Below are 27,467 nucleotides of genomic sequence, written 5' to 3' on the forward strand. Positions count from 1 at the left end.
CGCTCACAGATATGCTATCAATGCATGTATCGGATAACCTCCGTGATTGAGATATTATTTTGCCATTCGTGGCATTCGCATATAATTCCTCCCATCACAATACAATGGGCTACCTGCACCATCTATCACCATTCGGCCGCAACTCTTCTCTTCCATTTGACAGTGTCTTGACTCCCACCGCTAATGCCAGTTCCTATGTTCCTGACATCCTCTTCCGAGCTTACGCTCGCCGCCTGCTGGCTTCCACCCTAAGCACTCAGAAACGCCGCCACGATATCGTCATTGGGATGCCCACTACCTTCTGGCTCTTTCGTCTTGCTCTGGACTCCGGCTCGTCGAGTTAGGCTGTGTTACAAGCTCTTGCCGCGCTACACAGGCCCCTGCCATGTTTTACGGCCGGTCACTTCCGTACATTAGAGATCACCCCTGTGCATCCACCAGATATTCCGGCTTTGCCACGTACCCATATTGTTGATGTTGCCCTAACGAAGCCGTACTAGTCCATCTGTAGTTCTCTGACATCGTACGCATCGGGAGTGGGCTTGTCGCGGTGGCGATAAAGCTATATATATGCCATTGCAGAAGGCAGAAGATGACGATCGACAACAGAGACTGAAGACGAAGTGGGAGCAGCGGTTGGTGCTAAGGCGTGCAGGTAAATTCACGCAAGCCATCATCTGCAGTGTCTCTTGGACTAACCTTGCCACGTATCATGTATGAAGGGCGATGTTTACAAAGGCAGCATGGCTGTAAGGCAGTGTTTTAGATAATAAAACGTGTTTGTGGCACGCAATGACATCGTGCACAAACTCCTGCGATACGCGTCAGTTTCAGCTTATTGTGCAACACGGAGAGAAAAATGTTTCTGGCTGAAATTTTTTGTGAATGTTCGGCGTCTCCATGAGCCTTGGCCTTTGGCAAACGGTGAAGACTAGATCTGATGCTCCGGGGCAAGAATTCATCCCATTTTCGCATTCCTAGTGGTGCCCTGCGCTTCATGTCCTAATTCTGTGTCTGTGTTCATCGTCACTTCATGCATTGGATTTCTAGCAATCGATCGGGACGATCGCTCGATGACCCCGGGTAGTGCTACGAAGATGACGAAGTGGGCAGTGGCGTGGGGCGGAGTGCTCGCGCTAGGCCCGCTGGCCATTAAAGCATATTTCATCGTCATGTCATCACGTCGTTCTGCTTCTGTTGTGTCGCCGTGTTACATCGCTTGTCATGCCACCACGTAACAATATATAAAAGCATGCACTTTTTATGATTTCGATAGAAATAGTCTTGCGCAATAAAAGAAATCCGTACTTTTTGGCAATTGCATGATTCAAATTCAATTTTGGGTAATGAAGACACTGATTCAATGTTTACCGCTCAAAATCAATTTCTTGCAAGGTTTCACTAATATTGGCACCGCAAACATTTACACGCGCATTGTATATTTTCGTATTTTTTGTTTGCAACGTAGCCTTTGCTGTGAGACCAAGCAAAATAGACAAATCTTGCTGTATTCATCCGGGATCTTGTGTTGCTTTTTAAGACGCTTATGCTTTGTATTCATATCTAGTCTATATGGACAATTGCCAGCCCTTCTAGATTGTTACACTTTTTACGACAAGATAAAGTGGCGTGGTTACTTTGCTTTCAAATTAAGCCCTGCTTCCAGCGGCTTAGTGTGGAGCTCTACAAAGCGTTCGCGACATAAATTTAGAACAAAGCCTCTGCCATGCCAACTATAACTAATATGTGCGATACAGTGCGACCTAATTCAGGACGGTTAGCCGCACTAGGTTAACGCTCATCGCCAGGAAGTCAGATAAGTTCAAGAAAGATGAAAACAGGAAAGGTATCAGTAGAATGCGAAACAAGAAAGAGAAGAGGACGGGAAAATGAGGGCGCGAATTTTATCCACTTGCCATCTGCTGCAGGGAGTCTGGGCACAAGAGACGTGTTGTTCCTGCCGAGGGTATTTAAAGGGTCAAATACTCTTCGCTAACTAGGTCATCAGGTCCCTTCCTCATGGCTAATCGTGGGTGCTCCATGATCTGGGAGCGCACCGCTGCGTAACGCCATCATCTAGATATGTCCATGTGGAATAATAGTGGTGTTCCATTAACTGAAGTTTGTTTAGTCATTTACGAGATGGTAACCTTCGGAGGTGTTTCAATGCTTTTTGACAAACATTTATTCGTTTTTTTACACAGATTGTTGGAACGAAAGGTTTTTGATGATTTGCCCCACCGCTAATGAGTTACATAAGTCATGAGTCACGAAAGATAAAGATTAGTTTTATGAGTATAGAGTATATGAAAAGGCAAAAGCTTTGTCAACTTTTTCAATGGTTCCAGTAAAATCTGTGTTCCCTATGTAAAGGCTCGAGTTGCGGACATCAGGGATGAAAACGGAGTCATAAAGCTATGTAGAGCAGGTTACGCAATATAAGTGAAACATTTGCGGAGATCACATGCTTTCGCTGTCGGATGTGTAAGCAGGAAACTGTAATTGCTTTCCGAAAAACAGAATCAGCATACTTACCGAGCGCAAAGTACTGTGTCGCTGTTAGGACATTTCCGCTGGTGTTATACTCAGAACGTATTGCGTAGCTGCGTGAGGCACAGAAGGCATATTTTTGAATTGTGATAGTGGATTAAACAAACTAAACCAGTTAAATGTCATTTTCTGTCATGTAAAAAGAGCCACTAGACGTTTCGTGCTGTTCGTGACCGACGAAGTGGCGGTGTTTTGCGCCTCCATGTACAAAAAATTACTTGTTTACTTCTATAAACATGCGCCTAGAAGGATAACATTTCGAAAGAGTCAGTGCACCCTAAATATTTTCTTTGTATCGGCGGCCACCAATAAGCCCTTCGATTTCTTCCATTAAACATGAGACATTGTCCTGCGCATATATTAGACACTGCAAGAACAGAGATGTTATCCATTGAATATAAAAAATGTAGCATAAAACCTGTACCACCGCAGATGCGCCGCCCATATGTTGCCTTCACAGTACACTGCACTCAATTTAGCAGCATCCTATTACCTACACTGTTAAACAGCGCAAGCATTCTACATAAGGATGCAATGTAGGTGGATAACTTGAAATGAGATAGGAGGCTACAAAAGGGTGAAAAAACATTCAGCAAATATCCTATATATTTCTTTTTTATTTCTATAAAATGCCTTGGAGGATTTTTCATGGGTTGGGGGGGAGGGTTACAGGCAAATGCTCAAAAATAGACTCAACCACGAAGGCAAACAAACACACAGCAAATGAATTTTGAAGCCATATATTAAATAGTTGTAATACGGGCAAATGAAACATAAGGGCAAACTGAAACAAAATAACAACGTTTCAACATCTGAATAGAGCAGCAGACTATGAAAAAATTAGTACCCCCTATGCAAACTGAACGAACCAGCACAGATATGATAGAACATTGTCCAGGAAGTGCAGGCTATTTGCCCTTTTCAGTGCGGCACGGGCCTTGACACGCGCTTGTAACGCAAGCTGCGGTGTCTGTATATAATATCCTATGACTTCTTCCACATCATCACACATCATGATCCTCTCTATTCTCCTCTTCCCTTCCCCAGTGCAGAGTAGAAGGCCAGATTTTAATCACTCCTGCCAACCTGTCTGCCTACCTATCAATAAACCATTCTATATATGATAGAACATGAATCCATAAAGAGACAAAGCCCGGAGACACTGAATTGGCAATGAACTGAAGGAATCTAAGCGGTAGCTACGGCAGACATCCGTTTTTAAATTTATTAGGGTCGATGGCAGCAGCGACATGTAAAGGCAGCGTTCGATTCAGTTATAATACATAGTATGAATAATAGTGCTTTTTTAAATGTACGACATGATGAGCCCTTAACTTTGACATGATCATATCGACCAAATATGCCAGAAGGCTAATAAAAGATCCCTTGTGGAGAGTTTATTGGTGATGCACCTTGTGAAAAAAATAGAATTTCTTTTTCAGTAATTATTTATAGTATTCCGTGCATATCTCATATACATGAAAGAGGGTGAATACAAAAATAAATATAAGACAAATAGAGCTCTTACATTTTATTCAGTTTTACTTATCCTTTGTGCAGAAACAGCAAAGAATTGTCACTGCGTACAAAACGGCTACCAAGTGATTTCGTACTGGGATTTTCTGGTGAAGATTTCCACATTAATTCAAAAAAGTATGTCCCACTTCAAGTTATGTCTGTAGCTGTCGCATTTGCAGACGAAAAATACTTATGGGTAATAGTGCGACTAATCGGCTCCTGTATTGTTTTCTTTTATTTATTCGCGATGAGTGTCTCAAAAACTGGTCACGATAATTCCTTAAATTTAGCCTAAATGATCAAGGTAGAGTTGCTGGCGAAACTCCGACTTGAAGGGTATACCTCTTACAGCGCCGGGTTTATTGTCACGACTCAAGCCACGACTGAAGACAGGGAGCCGTGAAGGTACACGGTACCGTAAAGGTAAGACCCGAGAGTCAGGTTTGTTTCCAGCTGCAATGACAGTGTCCAGCACCAGCGCGCCTCTCGAGCCAACGAACGCTTCGTCGTCGTCGGCACCAAGCACGGCGGCCGCGCGGCGCTAGGCATGTGACATTATTCCCCCCCGCGAAAGGAAAACATCGTCCCGTCAAGGTGAGAAGAGAAAAAAATTTAGGGGTGTGGTGAACCGTACAGTAAGTCAAGGTCTCACTTGCAGCGTTAAGTTTACAAAACACGATGCTGACACAGCGCCCAGTCACGTGAAAAGTACGGCTTTAAGCGTACCACGTGCACAATTTGAGGTCGCTGACGCCGAACACTGACGGTCACACTTGCATTTGGAACAACTTCGCAGTTAACACTGTTTAAGCGGCGCAGGACTTTATAGGGTCCGAAATACCGGTGTAGCAGTTTTTCACACAAGCCTTTGTGGCGCACGAGGGTCCACACCCACACTTGGTCCCCTGGTTCGAAGTGGACTTCCCTGTGCCGAAGATTATAGTATCGAGCGTCGGTTGCATGCTGCTCCTTGGTGTGCAAGCGGGCCAGCTGACGGGCTTGCTCGGCCTGTTCCGCGAAATGGGTGGCATCGGATTTGACCGCTTCATCTCCGTACGGGAGCATCGCTTCCAACATCGTGCGGGCCTCCCTGCCATATACGAGACGGAATGGTGTAAACTGCGTGGTTTCCTGCAGCGCCGTATAGTAGGCAAAGGTGACATACGGCAGAATCTCGTCCCACATTTTATGTTCACCGTCAACGTACATTGAAATCATGTCCGCCAACGTTTTTTTTTTGAGTCGTTCTGTTAAGTCATTTGTTTGTGGGTGATGTTGTCGTGTGATGATCGGTATGGCTGAGAGTTAAGGTGTCCTGCAGTAGCCGAGCTGTAAATGCCTGCCTAAGTCAGTAATAAAGGGCGACGGTGCACCGTGTCTAACCACAATTTCATTCATAAAGAAGTGAGCAACTTCCGCTGCAGAACCTCGGGCAAGGGCCTTTTGTTTCAGCGTAGCGTGTCAGGTAGTCTGTGGCGACTACGATCCACTTATTTCCGTTCGAGGATAAAGGACATGGGCCTAAATGGTCCATGCCACTTGCTCAAATAGGGTGAAGGGTGGTTCAGTAGATTGTAACATGCCGGACGGCTTGAGCGCAGGTTTTTTTCGCCGGTGGCATTGTCGGCAAGACTGCAAATAATGTATAACGCTCGGGGTAAGATGTGGTCAGTAATAGTTCTTCCGGACTCGGTTTAGAGCGCGTGTAAAGCCAAGGTGACCGGAAGTTGGTTCGTCGTGGCAGGCCAGGAGGATTTTGTGCCTTAGTTTAGCCGGTATCACTAGCAAGTATGATTTTGCACTCAATGTAGAATTCTTCTTATAAAGCAGCCCGTTGCCGAGGCACAACGACGACAGCCCCCGCGCAAGGTTCCGGGGCATTGCAGGGTGCCCACCTTCGAGATGGCCGATAATCAGTCGTAGCTCGGCGTCGACACGCTGTCTGGAAACGAGGTCGGACGTACTGACTGCTCCTAGGAAGCTATCGTTGTCGGTTGCGTGTGACGGAGGAGGGCCGACGGGAGCGCGCGACAGGCTATCAGCATCGGTGTGATTTCGGCCGGACTTATAAATAACGTCGAAATCAAACTCCTGCAAGCGCAATGCCCATGTACTAGCGACCGCAAGGGTTCTTTAAGTTTCTCAGCCAACACAACGAGTGATGGTCAGTGATCACTCGAAACGGTCGGCCATAAAGGTACACGCGGAAGTTTGCAGCGGTCCATACTATCGCTAAACATTCGTTTTCGGTGGTAGTATAGTTCACTCCGCACGTGAACGTGCACGGCTGGCGTAGGCAATTACTTTGCCGACCCCGTCTTGGGGCTGAACTAGAACGGCACTGAGGCCGACGTTGCTCGCATCCGTGTGTAGCTCCGTGTCTGCGTCATCGTCGAAATGTGCCAGGATTGGGGGTGACCTGAGCTGGCGTCGTAACTCTTCGAAAGTCATGTGCTGCTCGGCGCCCCAGCAAAACGATGCGTCATCACGAGTCAGTAGTGTCAGAGGACTGGCCATCTGTGCAAAGTTTTTAATGAAGCGGCGATAATAGAAGCACAGCCCTAAAAATTGTGGGACTGCTTTTCTGTGGGTGGGGATGGGAAAGGCAGCAACGGCAGCAAGTTTCTCCGGGTTAGCTCGCATGCCGTCAGCACTGACGATGTGGCCAAGGAACTTCAATTCGGTGAACCCGAAGTAACACTTTTGAGGCTTGAGAGAAATATTGGCAGACCGAACAGCCTCAAGAACAGGGGTTCCGTGAACGACGGTGAAAAGATTATCACGTCGTCGAGATAAACAAGAGGAATATTGGCAGACCGAACAGCCTCAAGAACAGGGGTTCCGTGAACGACGGTGAAAAGATTATCACGTTGTCGAGGTAAACAAGGCATGTCAGTCACTTCAGACCTGTGAGCACCATGTCCATCATCCACTGGAAGGTAGCAGGAGCGCAGCGGAGGGCGAATGGTAGGACGCGGAATTCTTAGAGCCCATCTGGTATGACGAAGGCACTTTTTTCACGGACCCTCTCATCAACTTCGATTTGCCAATAACCACTCCTGAGGTCAATCGAGGCAAAGCACTTGGCACGGCGAGGTCGGCCGAGAGAGTCGTTGATCCGTGGCAGCGGATAGACCTCCTTCTTTTTCATACTGTTAAGCTTTCGGTGGTCAATGCAGACACGCAGTGTTCCGTCTTTCTTTTTGACGACGACAACCGGGGACATCCTTGGACTGCTTGACGGTTTAATGACGCCATCGGCAAGCATCTATTTGAATTGCCGTTGGATAGCTTCTCTTTCCCGAGGAGACACATGATACGGTTGTTGATGGATAGGTCGAGTGCCTTCATGCGTGATAATCCGGTGTTTAATGACCGACGTTTGCTGCACTTTATGCGAAGACGTGAAGCACGCACGAAACTCCAGCAATAGATTTTGGAGTTGCCTCTTTTCAGCGGAGAAAAGGCTAGAATTGAACTCGACGGCGTGTACGGCATCATCCGGTTCGGTGCTAGGCGTAGCTTCCTCGGAAGCAAAACATTCGGTGACTTCTTGCAGATGGTAAACGTAAGCGATCGCAGTGCCACAGAACAGATGTCTATGTTCATTGGAGAAATTGGTGACGAGCACCTCCGTCTCTCTGCCACGAAAGTAACAAAGACCTCTTGCCACAGAAACTCCCACGGCGAGTGAGAGAGACACATTAGGCTCAACAAACCGGAGGTCGTGATGTGGCTCGTCGCCGGTAACTCTAGCGAGGATGCTGGCGCGTGGTAGCACTGTGAGGATATCATTGGCGACTAGCAGCGTGGAGTGGGACCCACGGTACTCACGCTTTTCGGTGGCTCGTTTGAGGAAAACGTCACCAAGCGATTCGGAAGATCTATAGTGGTACCGTGCTCATGAAGGAAGTAGATGCCAAGAATAACATCGCGAGAGCATTCGCCTAGAACAAGAAACGTTGCGACAAATGTGGAGCCTCGCACCGTAACCCGAGCCGTACACATACCCAGTGGTGCAACCACATGTCCGCCTGCCATACGTATGTCTGGTCCGTTCCATGGCGTCATCACTTTTCTCAGCGTCCTTGTAAGCCGCCCGCTAACGATATAATAATCAGCGCCCGTATAGACTAAAGCTGTAACCTCCTTCGTGTCGACGATAACAGGGATGTCCAGGTAGACCCGGCCCCGACCAGGGCCTGTCGACGTCGGCTCGGAGTAAAGCGAGCAGTGAGGCGGCGGAAGCTGGGCGGCAGTTGGGTGGTCGGCTTCGGGGCGGTTCAATGTTGATGGCGGGTTGGAGCGAAGCGAGCGCTGCGGCGGCGGAAGCTGGGCGGCAGTTGTGTGGTCGGCGTCGGGGCAATTCAGTCGACACGGAGGTGATAACTGGTCGGCGATGCGGACAACGACGGGGTGATCCAGTCTGTGCGGCAAAAACTGGACTGGAATTCGGCGTTTGACGTCGGGCGAATCGAGTGGTGCGGCGGTGGAAGCTTTGCGGCGAATCGGTGTGCGGCGGCCTCGCTGCCAAAGGCCGCCGAGCTAGTTTTCCCGACGGGGGCTCGAGGAACCACGGTGTGCAGCGGTATATAAGAGGGCCCAAAGGGCGAAGAGCGGCGTGGCGAAGGCGATCGCGACTCACGGCGAGGAGAATGCGGCAGACTACGCTGGCGGGAGACGTACTCGGCGATGTCCTGAGGCTGTTGACTAGACTGTGGACGAGGGCTGTCGGGAGCAAATCCTCTCAGGCCCATCTGACGATAAGGGCACTGCCTGTAGAGGTGACCCGCTTCGCCACAATGGTAGCATAGAGGGCGGTTATCTGGAGCGCGCCAGATAGTCTTTCGGGGCGCCTGGCGCCGATCTGTCCAGAGGGACAGCAGTTCCGCAGCGTGTACTGGGACCTCGGCTCGATTGTAAGGCGAAGGAGTAGGAAGCAGGGCTGGGCGGCGTGTGACATCAGCATAAGTCATCGGCTGGGTGAGGCCTGGGGGCGGCGGTTGAACGATTGCACTTATCGGTGGCATAAGCGCGCTCTCGGCCTCCACACGGATGAGGCTGGCTAGAGAAGCCGGACCTGGGGCAAATGTTCCGTGAAGTTGCTGCAGCTCCTCGCAAATTACGGTGCGAATGAGGTCACGAAAGTAGCTCAGGTCTGCCCCGGGATTGTAGTCGGCGCGATCAGTCGGCGGTAGTGCCGAGAGGGAATTCAGTGGCCGAGCATACTGACTGCATTGCTGCTGTAGTAGTTTCTCCATGATCACAGCATCAGCCAAAAACGTCGCGACGGTGGTGGGCGGGTTGCGCATGACACTGGAAAAAAGCTGATCTTTGACGCCATGCATCAGGTGCCGAACCTTCTTCTCTTCACTCATGGACGGGTCGGCGCGATAGAAAAGGCGCATGACGTCTTCAACATACACTGCGACCCCTTCTTTCGGGCGCTGAACTCGAGAGGTCAGGGCACGCTCCGCATTCTTCCGTCGATCACTGCTGGCGTACGTACCGAGGAGCTGGCTTCGGAAGGCCGACACGTAGAGAATGTGGCCTCGGGGTTCTCAAACCACGTCCGAGCAGCGTCTTCAAACCTGAAGTAGACGTTTCGCATTTTTGCAGCGTCGTTCCAGCCGTTAAATGTCGCGACCCTTTCGTAGTGCGCTAGCGAGTCCCCGCCGTCTTCGAACTGCTCACCGTGAAATGGCTTAGGGGTACGTGGTGTCCGAAGGATGAGGCAGGACGAAGGGGTGGAAGGGACAGTCGTGGTATGGGCGGCAGGTGTCGTTGCCATAGCTAGGGTGGAAGATAGGAGCTCTTCGCCAAGAGGGAAGGTCTCGGGGGGAAGCCTCGGAGCCGCCAGCTTGCACGATGAGCTGGAGTAGTCACGAGAGGCGGCCACGTCGGGTCGTCCGCAGGAGAAGGAATCATCAGTGGCACCTCCACCAGTGTCACGACTCAAGCCACGACTCAAGACACGGAGTTGTGAAGGTACACGGTACCATGACGGTAAGACCCGAGAGTCAGGTTTCCGTCCAGCTGCGATGACAGTGTCCAGCACCAGCGCGCCTCTCGAGCCAACGAACGCTTCGTCGTCGTCGGCACTAAGCACGGCGGCCGCGCGGCGTTAGGCATGTGGCAATATTGCAATAGGGATTTAGTAAGTGTTATAATAGTCGGCTCATTTTTAGCAGATGGGGCTCGGTTTAAATGAATGGGGTTGCACTTTTTGCTTTACTCGCACGAGCAGCTGCGACGAAAGGGATTGTTGATATATCAGGCTATTGTTCCGCGCACTCCTCAGTTAGTATAAAAAATAATTTAAGACAGAGGCAACACGTCGACATTCAAAACCGCACTTTTTAATTTCAATGTCGAAAACACGCTTAGAGTTTAGCACTAAAAGACTAAGCCTGCTCAGCTGTCTCGATAAACTTGGGCTCTAAGGTTTCTATTTTCTTTTAACAGTCCCAGTGTATGGCGCGTGGCAAGTACTTGGTGGAAAACAACTAGTTTTTAGCGCGCTGCGTGGCTCATGCATTTTGCTTCAGGATCTGCAAGCACCGCGATCGAAACAACGCTAAAGAGTGAGCCTGTTGGTTGGCAGCATGTTTCTCGGCCCTCAGCCTTATCTACAGCCTTGTTGTATGTACGCATTCATGAAAACCTTAATGAAGCTAATATAAAGTTACTCTTCTATCTCATAAGAGCTATCAGCATGAAAGAAAGCAATGTAGCATAATGTTTGGCACTCTTCCAGGAGATACCAACTTACCCTTTCTGCTGACTCGTATTGAACCATTTCGTCGCATACTGTGCAGTCTTCGCAGTTTCATTTTTGGACTTTCGAGACGCCATGGTGCACCTGATCATGTCATTGCCATAAGGGTCGAAATTTCGTTTTTTGATGTACATATTTTCGCCTTCTCCCGCAATAAACTAAAACGGGGAGAAGGAGAGAAAGAAATTTAGTTTAGCTTTCTGTGCAGTTGAAACTCGATTTTACGGATTTGTCGGGAGCCCTGAAATATTTCGTTAAATTGAGAACTTTGTCAAAGCGAGAGACGCATTTCTCGGTCTAATAATTCGATACAATTGATTATTGTATGGCGTGGCGGAATCAAGGAAGTACCGCCGCATGATATTTTGGGAGAATAAATGCGCTGAAAATGAATTCGACAGTTTGAAAGGGCCTAACAGCGCAACTTAAACAAAGGACCAGGGTAGCTTATCCTTAAATAGAATACCAACTTATCCTCTATGCTATGTTGCTAAAATAAAAGTACGGCTCGCGGAAACATCGAAACCGATAACGGGTATGAAAAGAATGAACGAAAATGTTACTTCGGCAAGAAGGGTACCGGGGGACTAATTTTCTTTCCCAGCATAGACATCGCTCATCTTTACTTGTTTGCGGCTTGTAAACAACATCTGCCCGGGTTTCTCGTGAGTTCTTCCCTCATGCATTCCGCCAAACATGTCGCAGCAGATTAAGGGCAAATATACTGTGTTTGGGTGCTGGCATGCAGAATCGCTGCCGACGCCAAGTTTGACGCGCCTGCTTTGTGCAGCTGGCAAAATGGCTTGAATTAAACTAATTTGAACTCTTGCTTCGCTCTGCGCAGTTAGGCAAAAGCGGAAAGCAATTGCTGCACTAAGTTACTGTTACGAAAAGCGAAAGTTACGAAAAGCGACCACCGATACCGGGAGTCGATCCCGCATCCTTGGGCACAGTAGTAGAGCGCCCTAACCCCTGCACCGCCGCGCCGCGTAGAGAAAGCAGTGGCTCACGGTGAGTGGCTGATGGTGAATTACAGTGTTAATTTTTAGAGGTTTTTGAGCAATCTGAATGCCGGTGTGGCTGAACCAACACTTGTATTCATAGATAAAGCCGAAACGTTGATGGAACTGAGACGTTGTGTATGACGGGAAAACCATGTCCTTTGTTACATTTGGTTCCACCATGCCTTCACATTGAGCGTTTTCGTGTGGAACAGTAGTTATTGTGCCTCTCGCTGCGAGCAGTTAATCGCAGCGAAGCCTCTGCTTTTTATAAATTGCAGCTCCTGGATCTCAAGTTCTGAGCGGCTTGTCTGTTGCATCATGTCAAACGAGAAGTTTGCTGCAAAGGACGAAATTACATTTCATAAACTTTTAGCGCGTTTACTCTTTCGGCTATTATACATATCCTTCACTGTAAAGAAAACGTACGAGAACAGCATTGAAATGGGCGGATGTTTATCAGCCAACTATTTCTCTATGAAAAGTTCTACTCTATCAGTTCGCGACTCCTAACCCTGGTATCAGACACAACTAATTGTCTGCAAGTGATAATTCCGTGTCCTGTAAGTGGCCTGCCATGGCAGTAATGAATTTAATATTGCATGAATAGTTTCAAAACACCATTAAATTGTTACCGGTAATGCCATGTAACACACTTGCCAAAAAACAAATGGCGCATATTTATGACATTATAAAGGAAGATCTTCATAGATTCTATCAATACCCATCTAATTCTCTTGGCTCAAAAAGACATAATTCCTCTCAATTTCTTTAAGTAGCGCAGTAAAACCATTTATTTCCGGATAGGAGAGCTTGGGCATAAAGTATGTGCATGATAACTTTCGAGCTTCAGTGATTGGTCTTCTCTATTACAGAATTTCGTGTGCCTCCGCCCGCCGCCTTGGACTTCACCACTACTAGCAAGACCCTTGCGCTCGGGTCGGAGTGTGCCAGTATGGCCTACCACTGCTCAAGTTTACGGCTATATACCTTCACTAATACGGGCTATTTTCACAGCTATTGGTGATATCGTGCGCCGTGATATAGCCGCCACACAACACGCACTCTTTCTCGTATCTATCCGTCCACATTTTTTAGTACATGAAACTGCTATATAGGTAGTGCGCCCAGGTAAGTACTTATCCACTCTCCCAAAACACTTTTATTGCTTCCTCGTGAGTTTCTGGCGTGCTACAGGGTTCGACCTCTAAACCCATCTTCCAGTTCGTGAACCTTCGGACAACGGATTCTGCTGTATATTTCCTCAACTCCAGTGTCGGAGACAAGTCACGCTGCGCTGAATGGGTGTGTTATCAGATAAATTTCTGGGCTCTTATTGCTCGAAGACTATCCACGCGGGTTTGCGGTCGATCCATCTTTGTATGCCCTTTCTTCAACCTGAGAATACGTCGCTATCCATTAACGCAGTCCCTGCCAAAAGGCGTCAGTGAGGGCTAGGACTATGTCGATCTCTTCGTGTCTGTTTTCTCTTTGTGCGCAAAAACGCACCGGTGAATATACTTGCTTTGCCTCATCTTGCTCTTAAAGTCATAGAATTTTTATGTTTTATTTTGGTGCTTCCACAAACAAAACTATCTGTTCCTTTTTTGAAAACCTATCCAACTCCGTCGATCGTACGGCTTTCGTGTTTCCTCGTGCTCATGCTTAAAAAGTTATCTGATTAAAGTGCTGCTGGTTTAGCTTTTAATGTCTGCCTTGTCTTCGCTCTCGTATTCTACCGGGTACCCAATCTTTACTACTAATGTTTTGCCAGCGGCCTTTCTTTTAATACGAAAGCATTTTCTGTCTCATGAGTGATGTTAACAGGCATTATGGATGGAGCGCGTCGCCACATCGTCTCGAGACGAATCTCAGTAAAGAAAGAATACCGCCCCGACTTTGGCTGTGAACCCACGCCAGATCTGACAGCAACTTCTCTGTTTGATGCATGAGCGTACCATACTATCGCCACTCTTTAATTTTTATTGCCTTTATTTTACTAAAAGGACAGAATAGCAGAATTCTCACAATTTTTCCAGTTTTCAGAAAATAGATTTTATAAAAACGAGGGCTTAAACCAGTAACTTTCTCCAATCCGCCGATCAACGTAGGGACATGCATCCGTTTTTAAAAGCATCCATTGCCTCTTGTACAGCATGCAAAATTAGTCTCGAAGAGCTCTAAAATGACGGTCAGCTTGGCGATCCACTGCTCTGCATTTGCATATACTATACAAAAATAAGAGCATTATCTCATCATTCGGAACTCCTTCGCCCTTTTCTGCAGATAGAAAGCGAATTCTGTGATTGTCTGGATGGAAATCCGTGCGTAATATCCGTAGCAGAATATCCGAAAAAAAAAATACCCCTATTATAAATACCTATAAGGAGGTTTGCAACAGTCTCGGGCTTTACACATCGAATGGAGTTGACACCCTATCGCTCACTGATTTCCGTTTCCGCCATCCACGCCTTCATGGCCAAGAACATTTTAACAGTCGGCTGTACATGCTGTGAATAAGAAGATGGGCGCCTTCACTGAACAGCTGGGGCGGGATGAGGCATATGCGCTGGCGGTGGGACAGACAGAAGGGCCTCCGCCACGCTGACGGCGATGACCTGCAGAAGAGGCGCCAAATTTTGGAACAGCTCGCAGTTCGTGGGCAGCAGTGATATCTGGCGAGCCACCTCCTCCCGGATGAAATCTTTGAGCTGCTGCAGCAGCATGGAGCTCCCAGATGCAGAGGAGAGACCAGAAAGGGATTCGACCGGCGCGGGAGGGGGTCAAGTGATGAGGCGCTGCTTGCGCAACTTATCGTAGCTTTGGCAAATGTTGACAACTTGGGCAACAGTTGTCAAATCGCGGGATGTTAACATTTGAAATGCGTCATGCTCGATGCCCTTCAGGATCTGTTTTATCTTGTCTTTCTCGGACATCTGCGCGTTGACGTGACTGCACAGATGGACCACATCTTCAATGTAGCTTGTAAATGTTTCGCCAGGGCGCTGTTGTCGCTCTTGCAGGCGTTGTTCGGCGCGGCGCTATCGTACAGCAGGACGACCAAAGACGGTTGTAAGATTGGCCTTGAATGGGTCCCAAGTCATGATATCGGCTTCGTGGTTGTCGTGGTTACGATACCACAAGTTGGCGACGTCGGTCAAATAAAAGATGACATTTGTTAAATTTGTGGCGTCATCCCACTTATTATATGAGCTCACTCCCTCGTACGAAGCGAGCCAGTCATCGCAGTGTCGTCAGTCCCGCTGAAGAGCGCAGGGTCTCGCTAGCGTAAGGGGCCAGAGCAGACAATCGGCGGGGTCATCGGCGGGGGGGGGGGGAGGGGGGCGGGGGATGTTCGTCGTCAGCCATACCCGTGACCGGCACTGTGCGGATGCGAAGCTCCATCGTGAGGCAAGGATATCAGGACTTCTTCGTCTCGTTCAGCGAAGGGGCCCATCTTCTTCTTCACAATGCATTAGTTTGACACCTTTCTTGTAGCAAGCACTGCAAACCGTTGTCTCCACTCGGTCGCCACTATGCAGCTTTACTTGCTTTTCTGACATCCGCATAAATTGTGAGGAACTTAGCTCTCCGCATGGTACCTTCAAAGCCAATCATTCCGTTTTGCCTGTATATGTTATTATTCATCCTCGGTAGATCTTTACCTGAGGTTCTCAGAAAGGCAAATATCATTAGCAATTATCAGATTAGAGCGGTAAGCTCCAGCAAGTCACGAACCTCACTCTAACCATTCCAGGTCTCAATATTTTCTCTTGCGATTGGTGAATACTACTGGATGCACAAGTTTAAAATCTTTTTTTGTGGATGGATTCTATTCGCTGATCGGTGCGCACTTGTAGCCACACCTCATGCCTGGTGATGGGAATCCTTTGGTTCACATTTTTTTCGGTGATGACATACACGGGAGCAGGATCAGATTTATGGTTCTCGTGCACAAAGGCGCAAGCTCTATCTGTAATGCCATCTATGAAAGTGTGATTGATAGTATGATGTTTTATGTCTCACTGATATCAAAAATTTCGAAAGAAAGCTATCACTGGCCGCCGCCGGTAAGAAGAAAATAAAGAGGGCCTGCTGTTCTAAATGGTGATATACCAAACGAGCTGTCGACGCGGCTATTTTCGCCCTTTGAGGAGCAGCTATGCTGTATGTAACCTACTGTTGACAGTGTTTACTTTAGCTAGTCCTGTTCACAGCTGTAATGCACTGGTGGCCTCGTGGAAGGTAATCGAGTGCTTGAGGCAGACGTTGCGCGAGAACACACTTGTGTTCAGTGTGGCATGAAGACTGCTAAATCACACTCCCTTGCTAAGCTCTTGAGCTGAGAAGTGGGAAAAATATTTGCGACACAAGAATGAAGCAGGCGAACAGCAGCCGAAAGCAAAGATAGCATAGAGCGTGGTAATTGTTCTGTTCTTACGTTCTGGGTGCTCAGGCATGGTTATCTAACGATGACATTATTATCTGGCAGTGGAATCTATCATAATGGAGTCGAAATTGACTGTTTGCCACTGTTAGAATCTTACTATTCGGTGATCACAATAAATAATTTAAATAGAGGAGACACATTGCTCAATGCTTTGCTCTGTTTAGGAGGGTGCTGCGACTTCAATTGCATGTCTGGCCGACTTATTAAGATGAGCGATACGCGAAGTTGCGCATCATTTCTCGCTTAGTCGTACTTTTATACCTAGTGCAACCAGGGACCACCAAGCAATTTTCTAGATTTATATCTTGAATTATGATTCATGAAGCGAAGATGATCACAGGCAGAAGAATGGATCGAACGCTTGCCACCACGATTATTAGAGAATTTGGTTCTTATCAAAACGGAGCAGGTTGTGACATAGAATTAGTGCTATGTCACAATATGCTGCGTTTCAGTAAGAAAACGAAAGCCAGGAACTACTTTCATGTTTTACTTTCCGCAATAAACTAGATAAAAAAAATTCTATTCATAATTACCTTCCACGCGCATTCCACGTTGCAGACTGTTCCGCCTTCTGCGCTAAAAAGGAGATTTTTCATCAAAAATAGTGCTATTGCAGCTTTTAACAGAATCATCAAAGCAGTCGTAAATTTTGCCACGACAAACTGCAGCGTGATGTTTTGACTTTTTCAGCCTCTATTTAAACTGCTTCAGCTATAAACGACACCAAAATAGATACGCTTATCCTGTCTAAAGCACGATAAAAGCATTTGAATGTCAAACTATGATCGAAAAGATGTGGGCTGATAAAACAATTACCTTGGAACGAACACACTATTTGGTGAAATCTGTCTAGCTCTGTTTAGTTGGGAACTTTTCTCGTGGAGAGTGAATCGGTAAAAATTATAACTGCAAAAAGCGAAAAAGGACAAACGCGCATCCATAGCCTTCCTGGAAAGCATATCAGCTAATCAACAAGAACATTAGACTAAAGTTAGTAGCGATGTCAACATTTCCCTCATACTTTGTTGCGTTTGCGTGTCGTCGATGTGGAACCTAAATGTCAGAGACGAATGCTATTCTCACGAGTCAAGCCCAGGCTGCAGCAGTTCTTGCAGGTGGACAATGCTTCACTTAAGAATCTTGTCAGCATTTAAATTACTCATTTCTTAGATTTTGACCCGCTTGAAAATGCATAGCAAGACTCTAATTAACCGAATTGTCCCTTCTAGCAACTCACGAATTTCGGCGGCAGCAAATAAGTCATAGGAATAGAGTTTCCTCTTGCTGTGTTTTGTATTCCTGGCTTTAAAGATTGCATATTGGAATGCGTGCTTCCTTTGATGGCGACTGTTAGCATACCACGCTATCCAAAGATCTAGTTTCAAACAGCATTTCCTCTTAAGGGTTTAGAGACACATTGAAGCAATATGACAGCATGTGGGATTTAGCGTTATAAGCCTGCGACCTTCAGTTCAGCAGTGCAGTAATGGAGGGCTTGGAATTGGTTTCAACTCAGTTTTTTTTTTTTAAATCATATGCGGTAACACGTTATACTGGTTTTCTACTTCACCTCAGATACAACCCGCCATGGTGGTTCAGCAGTTACGGCGCTCGACCGTTCCGCCGAACGATGCGGAAACAAATCCTGCCGCGGCGGCGACTTTTTGATCGAGGCCAAGAGCTTGGCGCCTGTATTCTGTGCGTTGCCAGCGCACGGTAGAAAACCTGAGGTGGTCGAAATTTCCTCAGACCTCCACTACGACGCATATCATAGCCCGAGTCATTTTGGGACTTTAAACCCATTCAAAACATACAAACAACCAACCGACCGACTGAGCAACCAACTAACTTCACCTCCAACACAATGCGGTTTCAAGGCATCTATTTAAGGTCTCATATTTAGCTCAGCATAAATGCGTTCTGGACCTCCTCACGGATGACGCTGGCTAGAGAAGCCGGACCTGGGGCAAATGTCCCGTGAAGTTACTGCAGCTCCTCGCAAACTACGGTGCGAATGAGGTCGCGAAAGGAGCTCAGGTCTGCCCGGGATTGTAGTCGGCGCGAGCAGTCTGCGGTTGTGCCGAGAGGGAATTCAGTGGCCGAGCATACTGACTGCATTGCTGTTGTAGTAGTTTCTCCATGATCACAGCTTCAGCCTAAAAAGCCGCGACGGTGGTGGGCGGGTTCCGCACGAGACTGGAAAAAGCTGATCTTTGACGCCATGCATCAGGTGCCGCACCTTCTCCTTTTCACTCATGGACGGGTCGGCGTGATAGAAAAGGCGCATGACGTCTTCAACGTACATTGCGACCCCTTCGTTCGCGCGCTGAACTCGAGAGGTCAGGGCACGCTCCGCATTCTCCCGGCGATCACTGTTGGCGGACATACCGAGGAGCTGGCTTCGGACGGCCGACACGTAGAGAATGTGGCCTCGTGGTTCTCAAACCACGTCCGAGCAGCGTCTTCAAAGCTGAAGAAGACGTTTCGAATTTTTGCAGCATCGTCCCAGCCGTGAAATGTCGCGACCCTTTCGTAGTGAGCTAGCCAGTCCTCGGCGTCTTCGAACTGCTCGCCGTGAAATGGCTTAGGGGTACGTGGGGTCCGAAGAATCAGGCAGGACGAAGGGGTGGAAGGGACAGTCGTGGTATGGGCGGACGGTGTTGTTGCCATAGCTAGGATGGAAGCTAGGAGCTCTTCGTCAAGAGGGAAGGTCTCGGGGGACAAGCCTCGGAGCCGCCGGCCTGCACGATGAACTGGAGTAGTCACGAGAGGCGGCCACGTCGGGTCGTCCGCAGGAAAAGGGATCATCAATGGCCCCGCCACCAGTGTCACGACTCAAGCCACGACTCAAGACACGGAGTTGTGAAGGTACACGGTACCATGACGGTAAGACCCGAGAGTCAGGTTTCCTTCCAGCTGCGATGACAGTGTTCAGCACCAGCGCGCCTCTCGAGCCAACGAACGCTTCGTCGTCGTCGGCACTAAGCACGGCGGCCGCGCGGCGTTAGGCATGTGGCAATATTGCAATAAGGATTTAGTAAGTGTTATAATAGTCGGCTCATTTTAGCAGATGGGGGTCGGTTTAAATTAATGGGGTTGCACTTTTTGCTTTACTCGCACGAGCAGCTGCGACGAAATGGATTGTTGATATATCAGGCTATTGTTCCGCTCGTTCCTCAGTTAGTATAAAACATAATTGAAGACTCAGGCAACACGTCGACATTTAAAACCGCACTTTTTAATTTCAATGTCGAAAACAAGCTTAGAGTTTAGCACTAAAAGTCTAAGCCTGCTCAGCTTTCTCGATAAACTTGGGCTCCAAGGCTTCTATTTTCTTTTGACAGTCCCATTGTATAGCGCGTGGAAAATACTTGGTGGAAAACAACTAGTTTTAGCGCGCTGCGTGGCTCATGCATTTTGCTTCAGGATCTCCAAGCACCGCGATCGAAACAACGCTAAAGAGAGAGCCTGTTGGTTGGCAGCATGTTTCTTGGCCCTCATCCTTATCTCCAGCCTTGTTGTATGTACGCATTCATGAAAACCTTTATGAAGCTAATATAAAGTTACTCTTCTATCTCATAAGAGCTACCAGCATGAAAGAAAGCAATGTAGCATAATGTTTGGCACTCTTCCAGGAGATACCAACTTACCCTTTCTGCTGACTCGTATTGAACCATTTCGTCGCATACTGTGCAGTCTTCGCAGTTTCATTTCTGGACTTTCGAGACGCCATGGTGCACCTGATGATGTCATTGCCATAAGGGTCGAAATTTCGTTTTTTGATGATGTCCATATTTTCGCCTTCTCCAGCAATAAACTAGGATGGGGAGAAGGAGAGAAAGCAGTTTAGTTTTGTTTTGTGTGCAGTTGAAACTCGATGTTACGAATTTGTCGGGAGCCCTGAAATATTTCGCTAAATTGAGAACTTTGTCAAACTGAGAGAGGCATTTCTCGGTCTAATAATCCGATACAATTGATTATTGTATGGCGTCGCGGAATCAAGGAAGTACTGCCGCATGATATTTTGGGAATGTAAATGCGCTGAAACTGAAATCGACCGTTTGAAAGGGCCTAAACGCGCAACTTAAACAGAGGAAAAGGGAAGCTCATCCCTAAATAGAATACCAACTTATCCTCTATGCTATGTTGCTAAAATAAAATTACGGCTCGCAGAAACATCGACAGCGATAACGCGTATAAAAAGAATGAACGAAAATGTTACTTCGGCAAGAAGGGTCCGGGGGACTAAATTTCTTTCCCAGCATCGACATCGCTGATCTTTACTTGCTTGCGGCTTGTAAACAACATCTGCCCGGGTTTTTCGTGATTTTTTCTCCCATGCATTCCGCCAAACATGTCGCAGCAGATTAAGGGCACATATACTGTGTCCGGGTGCTGGCATGCGGAATAGCTGCCGGCACCAATGTTGACGAGCCTGCTTTTTTCCGCTGGCAAAATGACGTGAATTAGAATAATTTGAACTCTCGCTTCGCTCTGCACAGTTAGGCGAAAACAGGAAGCAATTGCTGCTCGAAGTTGCTGTTGGCTCGAAGTCAATACATTATTGAGCGGTTTGTACAAATTAGACACAAAATACCTTCTCACCTTTATTTTCAGCAATACGTTCGTTACACAGAGGGTTAGCGCAAATAATTTCCTTTTTTCAAACTACTCAAAGTACTGGACCGCATGGGCGTTTGAGGGGGAATCGGGACATCTTCGTTAAATGTAGACTTTCGTTAAATCGTGTTTTTGATGTACACGTTTAAACGTCCCAAAGCGCCTCGGTCTAAGAGAGACGCAGTAATGGAGGGCTGCTGAAATTTCAACCAGTTGAGGTTCTTTATCGTGCACTGACACCGCACCGCACCGCACTTTATCGTGCCTTGCTTCTCGCGCGCGCTACGAGAAGCGACCGCCGATACCGGGAGTCAATCCCGCATCCTTGGTCACAGTAGTAGTGCGCCCTAAGTCCTGCCCCACAGCGCCGCGTAGAGATAGCAGTGGTTCACGGTGAGTGGCTGATGGGGAATTACAAATTGTTAATTTTTAAAGGTTTTTGAGCAATCTCAATGCCGGTGTGGCTGAACCAACATTTGTGTTCATAGATAAAGCCGAAACGTTGATGAAACTGAGACGTGTATGAGGGGAAAACCATGTTCTTTGTTACATTTTGGTCGACCATGTTTTCACATTGAGCGTTTTTGTTTGGAACAGTAGTTATTGTGCCTCTCGCTGCGAGCAGTTAATCGCAACGAAGCCTCTCCTTTTTGTAAATTGCAGCTCCTGGATCTCAAGTTCTGAGCGGCTTGTCTGTTGCATCATGTCAAACGAGAAGTTTGCTGCAAAGGACAAAATGACATTTCATAAACATTTAGCGCTTTTACTCTTTCGGCTATTATACATAGCCTTCACTGCAAAGAAAACGTACGAGAACAGCATTGAAATGGACGGATGTTTATCAGCCAACTATTTCTCCATGAAAAGTTCTTCTCTATCAGTTCGCGACTGCTAACCCTGGTATCAGACACAACTAATTGTTTGCAATTGATAATTCTGTGACCTGTAAGTGGCCTGCCATGGCAGTAATGAATTGAATATTGCATGAATACTTTCAAAACACCATTAATTTATTACCAGTAATGCAATGTAACATACTTGCCAAAAACAAATGGCGCATGTTTATAACTTTATAAAGGAAGATCTTCGTAGATTCTGTCAATACCCACCTACCTCTCTTGGCTCAAAAAGACATACTTCGTCTCAATTTCGTTAAGTAGTTCAGTAAAACCATTTCCGGAAAGGAGAGTTTGGGCATAGAACATGTGCATGATACATTTGGAGCTTCAGTGATTGGTCTTCTCTATTACAAAATTTCGTGCGCCTCCGCCCGCCGCCTTGGACTTCACCACTAGCAAGACCCGTGCGCTTGGGTCGGAGTGTGCCAGTATGACCTACCACTGCTCAAGTTTACGGCTATATATCTTCACTAATACGGGCTATTTTCACAGCTCTAGGTGATATCGTGCGCCGTGATATAGCCGCCACACAACATGCACTTATTCTGGTATATATCCGTCCACATTTTATGGTACTGAAACTGCTCTATAGGTCTCTGTATTGCAGTCGCCTGTACGCTGAGGCCTGCACTTGGTTGAGGTAGTGCGCCGAGGTAAGTACCTAACGCACCCTCCCAAAACACTTTTATTGCCTCCTCTTGAGTTTCTGGCGTGCTACAGGGTTCGACCTCTAAACCCATCTTCCTTTTCGTGAACCTTCCGAAAACTGGTTCTGTCTTATATTTCCTCAAACCCAGTGTCGGAGACAAGTCACACCACGCTGATCGTGTGTGTTTTCAGAAAAATGTCTGGGCTCTTATTGCTCAAAGATTATTCACGCGGGTTTGCGGTCGATCCTTCCATCTTTGTATGCCCTTTTTTCAACCTGAGAATACGTCGCTATCCATTAACGCGGTCCCTGCCAAAAGGCGTCAGTGAGGGCTAGGACTATGTCGATCTCTTCGTGTCTGTTTTCTCTTTGTGCGCAAAAACGCACCGGTGAATATACTTGCTTTGCCTCATCTTGCTCTTAAAGTCATAGAATTTTTATGTTTTATTTTGGTGCTTCCACAAGCAAAACTATCAGTTCCTTTTTTGAAAACCTGTCCAACTCCGTCGATCTCACTGCCGTACTTCTTTCGTGTTTCCTCGTGCTCACGCTTAAGAGGTTAACGGAATAAAATGCTGCTTGTTTAGTTTTAAATGTCTGCCTTGTCTTCGCTCTCGTATTCTGCCGGGTACCCTATCTTTACTACTAATGTTTTGCCAGCGGCCTTTCTTTTAATACGAAAGCACTTTTTGTCTCCTGAGTGAAGTTAACAGGCATTATGGATGGAGCGCGTCGCCACATCGTCTCGACACGAATCTCGGTAGAGAGAATACCGCTCCAACTTGGCTTTGAACCCACGCCAGAAATAACAGCAACTTCTCTGGTCGGTGCATGAGGGTGCTATCTTTCGCCGCGCTTTAATTTTTATTGCCTTTATTTTACTAATAGGACAGACTTGCAGAATTCTCCATATTTATCCAGTTTTCAGAAAATAAATTTTATAAAATCGAGGGCTTAAATCAGTAAATTTCTCCAATCCGCCGATCAACGAAGGCACATGCGCCACTTTTTAAAAGCATCAATTGCCTCTCGTATAGAACGCAAAATTAGTCTCGGAGAGGTTTAAAACGACGGTCAGCTTGGCGATCCATCGCTCTTCATTTGCATATACTATACAAAAATAAGAGCATTATCCCATCATACGGAACTCCTTCGCCCTTCTCTGCAGATAGAAAGCGAATTCTGTGATTGTCTCGATGGAAATCCGTGCGTGATATCCGTAGCAAAATATCCGAAAAAAATATCCCTGTTATAAATTCCTATAAGGAGGTTTGCAACAGTCTCGGGCTTCACACATCAAATGGAGTTGACACCCTATCGCTCAAAGATTTCCTTTGCTGCTATCCACGTCTTCATGGCCAAGAATAACATTTTAACAGATGGCTGTACAGGCATTCTTTTGACACGTTTCTTGTGGCAAGCACTGCAAACCGTTGTCTCCACTCGCTCGCCACTCTGCAGTTTCACTTGCTTTTATGACATCCGCATAAATTGCTAGGAACCTTGCTCTCCGCATGGTAACTTCAAAGTCAATCATTCCGTTTTGTCTGTATATGTTATCAATCATCCTCGGTAGTTCTTTACCTGAGGTACTCAGAAAGGCAAATATAATTAGCAATTATCAGATTAGTGCTGTAATATCCAGCAAGCCACGAACCTCATTCTTACCATTCCAGGTCTCAATACTTCCTCTTGCGATTAGTGAATACAACTTTATACACAAGTTTAAAATCTTTCTTTATTGATGGATTCGATTCACTCATCGGGGCGCACTTGTAGCCCCACCTCATGTCTGGTGATGGGAATCCTTTGGTTCACATTTTTTTTCGGTGATGACATACACGGGAGCAGGATCAGATTCATGGTTCTCTTGCACAAAGGCGCAAGCTCTATCTCTAATGCCGTTCATGAAAGTTTGGTTGATAGTATGACGTTTTTATGTCTCACTGAAATAAAAAAAAGTTGAAAGAAAGCAATCACTGGCTGCCGGTAAGAAGAGAATAAAGAGGGCTTGTTGTTCTAAATGGTGATATACCAAACGAGCTGTTGACACGGCTGTCTATTTTCGCCCTTTGAGGAGCAGCTATGCTGTATGTTACCTAATTTAGACAGTGTTTACTTACGCTAGTCTTGATCACAGCAGTAATGCAGTGGTGGCCGCGTGGAAGGTAATCGAGGGCTTAAGACAGCAGTTGTGCGAAAACACACTTGTGTTACGTGTGGCATGAAGACTGCTAAATCACACTCCCTTGCTAAGCTCTTGAGCTGAGAAGTGTGAAAAATATTTGCGACACAAGAATGAAGCAGGCGAACAGCAGCCGAAAGCAAAGATAGCAAAGAGCGAGGTAATTGTTCTGTTCTTACGTTCTGGGTGCTCAGGCATGGTTATCTAACGATGACATTATTATCTGGCAGTGGAATCTATCATAATGGAGTCGAAATTGACTGTTTGCCACTGTTAGAATCTTACTAGTCGGTCATCACAATAAATAATTTAAATAGAGGATACACATTGCTCAATGCTTTGCTCTGTTTAGGAGGGTGCTGCGACTTCAATTGCATACCTGGCAGACTTATTATGATGAGCGAAACGCAAAGCTGTGCTTCTTTTTTCGCTTAGTCGTACTTTTATACCTAGTGCAACAAGGGACCACCAAGCAATTTTCCAGATTTATATCTTGAATTATGATTCATGAAGCGAAGATGATCACAGGCAGAAGAATAGATCGAACGCTTGCCACCACGATTATTAGAGAATTTGGTTCTTATCAAAACGGAGCAGGTTGTGACATAGAATTAATGCTATGTCACAATATGCTGCGTTTCAGTAAGAAAACGAAAGCCAGGAACTACTTTCATTTTTTACTTTCCGCAATAAACTAGATAAAAAAAATTCTATTCATAATTACCTTCCACGCGCATTCCACGTTGCAGACTGTTCCACCTTCTGCGCTAAAAAGGAGATGTTTCATCAAAAATAGTGCTACTGCAGCTTTTAACAGAATCATCAAAGCAGTCGTAAATTTTGCCACGACAAACTGCAGCGTGATGTTTTGACTTTTTCAGCCTCTATTTAAACTGCTTCAGCTATAAACGACACCAAAATAGCTACGCTTATCCTGTCTAAAGCACGATAAAAGCATTTGAATGTCAAACTATGATCGAAAAGATGTGGGCTGATAAAACAATTAACTTGGAACGAACACACTATTTGGTGAAATCTGTCTAGCTCTGTTTAGTTGGGAACTTTTCTCGTGGAGAGTGATTCGGTAAAAATTACAACTGCAAAAAGCGAAAAAGGACAAACGCGCATCCATAGCCTTCCTGGAAAGCATATCAGCTAATCAACAAGAACATTAGACTAAAGTTAGTAGCGATGTCAACATTTCCCTCATACTTTGTTGCGCTTACGTGTCGTCGATGTGGAACCTAAATGTCAGAGACGAATGCTATTCTCCCGACTGAAGGCCCAGTCTGCAGCAGTTCTTGCAGGTGGACAATGCTTCACTTAAGACTCTTGACATCATTTAAATTACTCACTTCTTAGATTTTGACGCTCTTGAAAATGCATAGCAACACTCTAAATAACCGCGTTGTCCCTTCTAGCAAGTCACAAATTTCAGAGGCAGCAAATAGTCTTAGGAATAAAGTTTCCGCTTGCGGTGTATTGTATTCCTGGCTTTAAAGATGGCATATTGGAATGCGTGCTTCCTTTGATGGCCAACTGTTAGCATACCACGCTATCCAAAGATCTAGTTTCAAAGAGCATTTCCTTTTAAGGGTTTAGAGACACTTTGAAGCAATATGACTGCTTGTGGGATTTAGCGTTATAAGCCTGCGACTTTCAGTTCAGCAACGCAGTAATGGAGGGCTTGGAATCGGTTTCAACTAAGTTTTTTTTTAAATCATATGCGATAACACGTCATACTGGTTTACTACTTCACCTAAGATACAACTCGCCTTTGTGGTTCACTAGTTACGGCGCTCGACTGTACCGTCGAACGATGCGGGATCAAATCCCGCCGCGACAGCCACTTTTCGATGGAAGCCAAAAGCAGGGCGCCCGTGTTCTGTGCGTTGCCAGTGAACGTTAAAGAAACGTGAGATGGTCGAAACTTCCTGAGACCTCCTCTACGACGTCTATCATAGCCCGAGTCATTTTGGGACGTTAAACCCCATTAAAACAAACAACCGACCAACCGACTGAACAACCAACTAACATCACCTCCAACACAAAGCGGTTTCAAGGCGCATATTTGAGCTCTAAAATTGGTCTCAGCAATAGAGTCAGTTATTATCAAGACATTTGGGAGCTTAGTGTGCAAACAAGGGGCCATAACCACAGGTTACCACTCCCTGAACTTATTTGTCACTAAAGCTAGAGGGACTACACTCTTCCCAGAAAAGACATATATAGCCGCTTTAGGCTTAGATTCGTAATTTGAACTGCTTGTCCCATTATGTGTTGCAATTGCAATGTTATTCCCTCTGCATAGAAGCGCTCTGATCATAATGTAATAATACCAGCGCAACACAGCAATAGTCTGTCTCTACTGTAATCATGAGCAGTATAGACGGAAACCGGAACGACGACTCGCAGAGACGTTTGAACATAGTCAAGAAAAGCTTACTAGCCTGGCTGCGTGCCGCAGTCTAGAGCTTTCATTTTAAAGAACGCGCAGTAAGGTATTTTCCTACGTGAGCGGCATAACCACTTTCTGTCATGACAAAGAAAATGATTCAGAGGGAATAAGAGATGTTACTAGATTCGCGAAGAGAACGGCCGACAAAAATCAACTGGACGCATGTTCGGTGCTCTGAAAAAGGTTCTGGGCCAGCGCACCTTTCATTTACGAGAATATTTCATAGCATGTTACGCCTTAGAGGTCTGCATGAATAAACGTGAACGTGACAGTGCAAAACAAACTTTGGGTGGGCTATAGCGTCTAGTAAGCAATGCTACGCTGTACATTTTAGGGTTTTGCGGGAAGAAAATTCA

The 27,467-nt window shown here is 46.4% G+C and overlaps 1 protein-coding gene across 1 annotated transcript in view; it reads right to left on the reverse strand.

The window, feature by feature from the left end:
* Positions 1–16,868, reverse strand: part of LOC146199929 (uncharacterized) — a 70,639-nt gene extending 53,771 nt beyond the window's left edge. The window contains exons 1-3 of the mRNA XM_084592829.1: positions 16,834–16,868; positions 10,841–11,004; positions 2,536–2,603 (exon numbers count right to left, since the gene is read on the reverse strand). Coding sequence (XP_084448955.1) covers positions 2,536–2,603; positions 10,841–10,980 — 208 coding nt within the window. The 5' untranslated portion in view covers positions 10,981–11,004; positions 16,834–16,868. The remainder of the gene's footprint in view (positions 1–2,535; positions 2,604–10,840; positions 11,005–16,833) is intronic.
* Between the last annotated feature and the right edge of the window lie 10,599 nt (positions 16,869–27,467).

The sequence above is a fragment of the Amblyomma maculatum genome, chromosome 2 (genome assembly GCF_055883805.1).
Source record: "Amblyomma maculatum isolate TAMU_Amacu chromosome 2, ASM5588380v1, whole genome shotgun sequence".
NCBI classification, from domain to species: domain Eukaryota; kingdom Metazoa; phylum Arthropoda; class Arachnida; order Ixodida; family Ixodidae; genus Amblyomma; species Amblyomma maculatum.